Genomic DNA, 9,016 nt, shown 5'->3' on the forward strand with positions numbered 1-9,016 from the left:
CTCTAAAACAGTGGTTCCTAAACCGTAGAATATAATGTACTCAGCCATTAGAGCGTTGCATTATCACCAACATACCACTTGTAAATATCATAAGTAATTCTGTCAAGGCTTTCAATATGTAGCACTGAAATTAATAATTGTCAAATAATGCAAAACTAATAAGATCCTACAAGAAAAACATTCATGAAAAAATAACTAAACATTAGAAGTGAGTTCCGTACCCCCCGAAAATCATTTTAGAAACTAGGCCCTAAAAACTAGTTATATCAACTTATGATGAATGCACACAATTATTGTCATAATGCAACTTACGGAGAATGGCCTATAAAATGTAAAGAGATACAGGGCAACTTGTGATGACATTCAAGATATCACGCATTCGTGGTTGTTACTGACTTGTGGTTTATAGTATACCTACAATCCTTAACAACGTTGTAGGTACTATCTTCTTACCTCATACCAATTGACGCCAGCATCTGTCGACAAGTAAAGACCCGGGTAGCCCTTCAGCGAAGTTCCGATCGTACCCGTGGCCAAGATAAGACCCGGTGCACTCTTCTTACTAAGAATTGGCAAATCATGTGTTGATGGGTACAGGTGACTCAATTCTTGACTGACATGCAAGGAACAGTTGTTTTTCTGGAATTTGAAAAAGTTTATCTTATAGGGTGGGAGGAACTTCAGACATGTATAACAAAAAGAAACACTAACAAATGAGGTAAATCATGGATATCATCTTTAATGGCAAAGTAACACTGGTAAACAGTTCTACGCATGAGTACAATAGTTTAAGTGACCTTACAGTACCTATCTTAACTTTAAAAAATCAAAATAAGTGAAGCAGGAAATGAACATTATACCTAGCACTTCAGAGATGACAATCTTGACCTTAGCCTTTCCTAGGGGTCAAGACTTAATCATGTTATGCTAAGATTCTTTAAGTCACCAAATCATTTTTTGATCATTCATTTTTAAGAAAAACAAGTGTAGTGTGAAAATATTGATATTTATGGTAAAATCTGGCTTGAACTCCACCTGTGTGGCTGTCTTATAGTTCATGTTAGACATAATAGCTTGATATGATGATCTAATTACAGAGGATAGTGAATATTTTAGAGGCATTATCATATTCAACATTTTCAACGATGACTTTTCTTCAGTATCATCCAAGTTAAACTTTTCAAGCTATCAAACCCTTAGATATCTAGCCATGTGTGATTTCCATTACCAAGAGCTCATTCTTATGAAAGACATTAATCCATAGCACTGCACTTGGGGCCTTCTCCAATAGTTAAACCAATAACCTACCCTTTCACAGGTGATTGGATTCCTATAAGCATCCTTCTGCGGAGGTTGCAATGGCTTCCACTGAGCACCCTGATTGAAGGTGATGAAAGAAGAGAGGTGCTCTGGATGAAGATTGGTCGGGCTTTTGCTGAAGTTTGACACGAGCTGCGATGCGATGAACACACCACGTATGCCCTCTACTGGATGCAAGTCGGCAAAAGTTTTGGATGCCACTTCACTGTAAATGGACAAACTGGTGTTGTATACTGTTTATAGCCAACTACGTGAAGTTATCAAAAATATACGTTGTTAACCCAACGATGACGGGGCGACACACTGGTGTGACGTCCCCGAGGCGATATTACTTAGGCACGGTGTAGGGGGTTGCCAGTTCTCACCAGGCCTGTCAGGATTGTGTTAAGATCAAAGAGGAGATGTGAGAGAGAGAGAGAGAGAGAGAGAGAGAGAGAGAGAGAGAGAGAGAGAGAGAGAGAGAGAGAGAGAGAGAGAGAGAGAGAGAGAGAGAGAGAAAGGAGGAAAAAAATAGACAGAAAAATAGAGAGATAGAGAGAGAGAAAATATACTCTTCACCTTATTTACTTATAAAGATTACGGCAACATAGATACCTCAGCCAAGTGTCAACCCAATTGGTGGTTGGGTTGAAGTACAAGATCCGTTCCAGAGAGAGCGAGAAGCTGACTACGTGGTTGGCAGATCTCGGTACCGATGAAACATAGAGGTTTGACAGAATCTCGTCATGTGCCACGCATACCATTATCTGAAAGAATGACAGAAAAAATTACATTTCGCAAAATCGTGATCCGAAGATGTATAAAACCTCCGATGCCATTTAGAATTATCATTCAAAAAAACATGCTTTTCTTTTACCAGTAGCTATGAGGTTTCCAAGACTTGAAAACCCTCTATATTACATATACTAACATGGAGAAACGTGCTTCATAGCATTACAAACAAAGTATTTTCCTACGAAATGAGATTAATGTTCAATGGCTTGACATTCTTCACATCAATATAGAATTCAAATTTAGAAATTATCCTTATATTATGGTAACAAATTCCTTAAAGTAGAGAAAATAAAAAGACAAATTTTTTTCTTTTATTTTTTTTGGAGTAAAAAAAAAAAATCAATCATTCAAACATAGATTAAAAAAAAAAGAGAAGTAGAAGGAGAAAAAAAGAAAAAAGAAAAAAACAGAAAGAGAAATGGAGAAAAACAATATGAGTAAGTCAAAGACAAATTCTTACCTGTCCTTCTGAAATGTCTGCAACATAATAGTGCTGGTGCGTAAGGCTATTGGGGAACTCGGCAGCCAAGAAGGGTCCACCACGATAAGATATCCACATTTGCAGTGTCGCATTTCTCGTATGTGCTCCAAGGAGATGCTGGAAATAGGTAGGGAAATATAATGTATATAAGTAATTCTTCACTAAATGTTTTAAACATCACTTCAAAACTTAAATTTCTATCACGTACATTTTCCAATAATTTTTTTTACACTTCTACACAGATCAAACGTAGACACTCACCACTTTTTTGATGGCGAAGAGAAACTCGTCCTTGACCTCGAAATCTTCCACTCTGCTAATGACAGTATTGGGTGTATAGCCCTCTCTGAAATGAAAAATAAAAAGAGGGGATCATTTTACAATACCTACTAGTAATGGAGATGCTAATCTAACACAGACTTTATAAAAGGGACATACAGATGATGGAAGTGGGATGTTGGTGTACATATGGGATGATTCTGATGGTGATGAATTTCAGCAAGGTGATAATAAATGATGTAGAAGGAGTTATGAGTAATGATGATGTACTTATGAATGGTGATGATGAATTAGTTGTAATGAGTTCACACACAAATTTTTGTGATCCTAGCTTCTGGTGGAAAACTTTTATCATCAACTCTGCTCCCACTACATTACATAACGTCTAATTGCCTTTTACAACATATCTTAAAAAATAATAAAGAGGGAGAGCTGGTAATGGAAAGGACACGATAAAGTTATCACCTCAAGGGCATCAAGGGAGACCATACCTAAACAGCATCTGCGAAGACAGGACCGTTGCACCTCCACTAGGTTCTTTTCGCACGACATACAGGGTGGGTGGTGATGTCATTTCCGACCAGTAGTATGTCTTGACGTACCGTTCAACTACCCTCCATGCTACGCCAAAGTCTTCACTAATCCACAACTGAAGGCAGGAAATACTTATTGAAATAGTAATCCTATATTCAAGAGGACTTCATGCACAAACACGATGGGAAAAATACATATTTTTGGTCAATCTTGATAAACAAATTAGAGAGGGTAAAACTTCATAATAATAATATTCCATGATCAAAAAGGCTAAAAAATAAAAATAAACAACAATAACAATATCAACCTTTCGTTCTTCATCTTCAATGTCATAGGCTAGAAGAACTTCTGCGTTCACTGGATGATGGCTTATCTCGGAGGGCGTGAATATCACCTTGTGCGATATCACATTCTGGCAGTAGTCCCTGGTCACGTATACGCGCTTGTTGATGACGTCCGTAAACACAAACTGTAGGAGGAGAGTCCATCGTGTAACAGAGAAGTCATATAAATATGATATATGTATATATGTATGTATGTATGATATGTATAATATATGTATATGTACATTTAGCTATCAATACCTTAAAAAAAGAAAGAAGGAAAAACAACAACTATATCTTAATAGCTTACCATTGAAGTGAATTTCTCATTCTTGTACATCTTGTTAATGATGGCTGGTTTCCCTGCAGCCGTTTGGAATTTGCTCGTCTTCTCTTGAAACGTCGAGCCATAGTCATAGGACACGTAGACGTTCGACTTTGATGACTTATCCTGAACCGAGTCCCTTGTCATACACACCACTACTTTACTTCCCTCGCCGGCCCAATTTATAATCAAATGGTGATGACTGTCGTTGGCCAGTTTATACTGTGGAGAGAGAGAGAGAGAGACAGGAAGGTTAAAACCTACAAGGATGGAATATATAAAAATATTATAAAGCATTAAAAGATAAAATAATTAAAAGCTAATAATAATAATTGAAGCAACAACATTTTTTACAAAGTGGATGCTACTAAAATGAGTGAGCTGTGACAAAGGCTCAACGTCGGATCTCAAGGGGAAAGAGAACACTCGCAATGAGACAATAATTCTCTTTCTCATCAAAATAAAAATATAAACAACTATACCAGAGAGGGTTACCAACATATAGGTCACTGCCAAAGAAAGTTATAATATCAAGTAATTTTGGAAATATTCTTCCTCTTATCATTATATATATATATGTAGAAAAAAAAAAGAAAAAAAAAAGAACGGAACAGAACTCACTCAAGAAGATGAATTCTGTTACCCAGCAGTTATATCTGTGCATATTGGATATATGTGATAAGGTTTAGCTATTAATTTACTCAAATAATAACCATACATATAACAATACTGCTGTTAGCAATACTGTTAATGCCTTTAACTAGTTCCACTGCAAAAATCAACGCAAAGATAATTATATACCATATGACAAAAATCACTATACTAATATCATCCTTATTACAGACCCTATGCTTGACCAAGCAAACGTGCATGAACTGACCAAAAAGTTGAAACTCTGCAATTTTAGTATGAGACATAATTCTATAATTCTTACTGATAATGGCAGGTTATGAGGCTGTGGGGTATGGGCTGAAAGTACTACGATGAGATCACTAATATGCAATAATAATATATTAGGACCAATATCAAGTTTTATTCTTTTGTCATATTTTGTCTTATTCATTTTGGTCTTTTCTGGAAACGACGAGCCATAGTCATAGGACACATACACATTCGACTTTAATGACTCATCCTGAACCGAGTCCCTTATCATACACATCACTACTTTCCTTCCCTCGCTGGTTTCCGAAAGAGAGAAGATCTAGGCTGTATCTATGGTATCGGTACCGCTGAGTACCAATCCCGTACATATATCCGTCACATTTTAAGCAAGTCTAGATTTTTAGAAAGGGCACAGCGGTCTATCATAAGAGCAGCAATTTCTTATTATCTAAGCTTAATTTCATTACATAAAATAAAATCATTTTTTAGCTATAGGCTATCTAACATCTGAGATTGGACAATTGGGAACATATACTGAGCTGCATTGTTGCAAGAGTGCATTCGTCACTGTGATTCTGTTCAATTAATTTATGACTCCAAATGAGCTAATCAATAAGGAGTCAATTAGTATGCATACCTGACCTTACCTGTTAACCCCAATCCTAATAAAAAGGTTTAACTTCAATTACTATTATTAATGCTATTAATATTATCATTGTTAATATCATTTTCATATTGCTATCATTATTATTATTCATGTTATCATTATAATATCATTAATTTCTTTTTTTCTTTTTAAATTCCGGAACATTCAAGAACTGGGGTAAACAGGTCAGATCAGGTCAGCCTTGTAATGGAATACATAGTGAATAAGTGCTTGTGGATCTATTCATCTGTTCCAAAAAAAATCAAAATAGAAATTAATAAATTAATTAATTAAATCAATCAATAAAAAATAAAAAGTAACAAAATGAAATAATAATAATGATAACAGTAACACTAATAATAATAATAATAATAATAATAATAATAATAATAATAACAACAACAATCACAAGAACAACAATAATAATAATGATAATAATGATAATAATAATAATGATAATAATAATAATAATGATAATAATAATAATGATAATAATAATAATAATGATAATCATAATAATGATGATAATAATAATAATAATGATAATAATAATAATGATAAAATCAATAATAATATCAACAATAACAATAATAATGATAATAATAATGATTACAAAAATAATAACAATAAGGCGGAGACACTTTCGGAGACACTCATAACCTCTAAAATACCTGCAACAAATACCAAATAAAGACACTTATCACAACAAATAACAATCAGTTACATAGTGTGTCATATATCAGCCAGCCAATCAACACATTTATTTCATATCACTTGCAATGAATGCAACAAATGCCTCGAGCCTCCGCAGCAACATGAATGCCTGGATAAATTAGTGAAATTTGGTCTTCAAATCACTGTAGTAATTCCTGGTAATTCAGTCTCAAATGAATGATTAGTCTAAGACCTATTTTAACAGAATATACGTGGTGGATGTTTAATGACCTTTGCCACTATCTATAATATTGGATAGCGTCTTTATTTGCAACTTGCATCGGAAATGTCGTAGAAAGAATTATCTTTGAGTGTGAATATGTTAACCTATAATATCAGCGCTTGTCCCATTAATAATAATGCTGATAATAAAAATAATGATAATAATAGTAATATTAATAATAATAATACTATTAATAATGAAAATAATGATAATAGCAATAACAATAATAATAATAATAATAATGGTAATGATAATGATATTAATAATAATAACAATAATAATGACAATAACAAAAACAAAACCAATAACAACAACAAAAACAATGTTTATCCACCTTGGATAAAACAATCATAAAAAAAAAACAATCACTGAAGCAGGAGTACAATCACCACATCATTCAAGTTTCTCGTACATTATTCAGAAAAAAACGTAATTTCTTGCTCAATATTTCAAAATTAATCTTCTTGTCTAACTTATTACATCCATTCGATTAATCTTCTTTTTCCTATGTCGGTAATATAGGTTTGTCTTTCCCCGATCATTATTTCTTTTGTATTTGCAATGGGGGGGGATTGCCGAGTGCAATAACAATGATCTTTGATATGCATGAATGTGCCATATTTAATTTTGTCTGTGCTTCTGTATTTCTATAATAATCAACTTCAAAGCATAAACTTCAAGAAAAAGATTTGAATTAGGCTTTTCTTAACTTATAATTGCTTTAAAAAGGTGAAATAATATTTATCAAAAAGATTTGATGAAGTTTCTTTTCTTGCAGTAACTTAATATCGTGACCAGAATTACTTTTTCTGGTCGATTTTGGCGTGTTATGGAGAGCGATCTTCTGTTTCGTCGGAAATTATGACATGTAGAGATAACCCTTCGTAGGCCTATTTTCAAAGCGAGTGATTTCCGCAGGCCTATCTTCAAAGCAAGTTATTTCCATAGGCCTATTTTCAAAGGTAAGCGATTTCCGACAAAAACTGAAGCCCGATTTCCTTCAAAAGAGTAAAATCCATCAGAGAAAATAATTATTCTGGTTTTAATATCCAGCCAGCAAGCTTAGGAAACACTTAGTGGTTTGTGAAGGAAGGCACCGAGGATAGGCATATATATCTGAATGCTAAAAATGGCAAATTTTACTTATATAATCTAATATGATCAATCATACCAAACCCAACCTTACCTAACCATCTCTAACCTTCATGCTAGCTTAGCCTATCCTAACCTTCTCACTCCCTAGCGACAACGGCTCGTGGAATCTTCGAAGCTAGGAATAGCAACGGCAGACACGAGGTAAATAGCTAATGCAAATTTCCCGTCACGCGTGCATCTCCGGGAGAAACCGAACGTCAGAGATGACACAAAAAAGGCATGTTCGGCAATCAGGTAGCAAGACATGCTTGGCTCCCTGACGCGAAGTAGGAAAAGTCCCGACAAAAAAATATTTCCTTGTGTACTTCCTCTGTCTCTTTCTCTTAAATATCTAAATATCATCAATTCCTCTAGAGTTAAGTATCAAGTCGCCCCTTTCATGAATCAGAAGAGATATATATTCCCTAAGGCGATTATTATTAATAATTACGAAATATATACAGTTACGTAAGTTCCTTTTTTTTTCCCAGAAGTCGGTAATTTTTTTCCTATTTTTTTATATATCGCGACTGATTCTTCCCTTTCCACTATCATTATCATCTCTAATTCTTTCTCTCAAAGTCCTTAAAAGAAACAACTCACCACAGAGACAGACGGCTGAGCAGTGCCATGAGTGTCATCAGCAGTGTCAGCGGCTCTGCTGACTCTCCTGTGCCTGTCAGAAGCAGAAGTGTCACCTGCTGACCGTCCGTGAACCGCTCCAGCAATCACTTCCAGGGGGTTCTTCTGCTCCTCGGCCCTCCTCACCCTTATCAATCTACTCGAGGAGGAGGCGGAGGTGGTCCTCGAGGCATCGCACGCTTCGAGACACAAGAGGGAGATCAGCAGACAGCAGACAAAGCAGAGAAACGGAGTTCTTCCTCCGCTCCGCGTCGCAGCCATCGTTGTTGTGATTCCGCTGCTGATCGGGGGATGGGGGGCGGGGAGGGAGGGGGATGGGGGACGGGGGGCGGGGGATGGGGGACGGGGGGAGGGGAGGAGGGAGTGGGGTGGTATGGTGGGGGGACGGGGGGAGTGGGAGTGGGGTAGAGAGGGAGCGGGTGAGGGGGAGGGAGCGGGAGAGGGGGAGGGGCAGGGTGGAGGGTGGAGGGGGGCGGGGACAGGGCGGGGACGGGGCGGGGGGGTAGGGGCGGGGTGGAGGGTGGAGGGGGGAGGGAGCGGGGTAGGGTAGAGAGGGAGTCGGGAGAGAGGTAGGACGGAGGGGAACGGAGAGGGGGAGGGGGACAGGGACAAGGTACCAGGGAGGCGGGAGGAAGGAGACTGGGTATGAGGGAGGGGAGGGGAGGGGAGGGGAGGGACGGAGTAATACTGCGTCTGAACAGAATATTCTCAAACTCTCACGTGATGATGAGGATGATTC

The 9,016-nt window shown here is 37.0% G+C and overlaps 1 protein-coding gene across 2 annotated transcripts in view; it reads right to left on the reverse strand.

Annotated features, from left to right (window-relative positions):
• The window catches only part of LOC122267609 (sortilin-related receptor), a 37,633-nt gene extending 29,076 nt beyond the window's left edge, over window positions 1-8,557 (reverse strand). For both annotated transcript variants that reach the window (XM_043037653.2, XM_043037651.2), the window contains exons 1-9: window positions 8,239-8,557; window positions 4,022-4,258; window positions 3,696-3,857; window positions 3,346-3,503; window positions 2,837-2,921; window positions 2,555-2,692; window positions 1,915-2,066; window positions 1,309-1,525; window positions 454-639 (exon numbers count right to left, since the gene is read on the reverse strand). In XM_043037653.2, the coding sequence (XP_042893587.2) occupies window positions 454-639; window positions 1,309-1,525; window positions 1,915-2,066; window positions 2,555-2,692; window positions 2,837-2,921; window positions 3,346-3,503; window positions 3,696-3,857; window positions 4,022-4,258; window positions 8,239-8,538 (1,635 nt within the window). In that variant the 5' untranslated portion in view covers window positions 8,539-8,557. The remainder of the gene's footprint in view (window positions 1-453; window positions 640-1,308; window positions 1,526-1,914; window positions 2,067-2,554; window positions 2,693-2,836; window positions 2,922-3,345; window positions 3,504-3,695; window positions 3,858-4,021; window positions 4,259-8,238) is intronic.
• Window positions 8,558-9,016: the final 459 nt, after the last annotated feature.

Source organism: Penaeus japonicus, unplaced genomic scaffold (assembly GCF_977035675.1).
Source record: "Penaeus japonicus unplaced genomic scaffold, GWHDUDI00000001_assembly GWHDUDI00000034, whole genome shotgun sequence".
In the NCBI taxonomy this organism is placed as follows: Eukaryota; Metazoa; Arthropoda; class Malacostraca; order Decapoda; family Penaeidae; genus Penaeus; species Penaeus japonicus.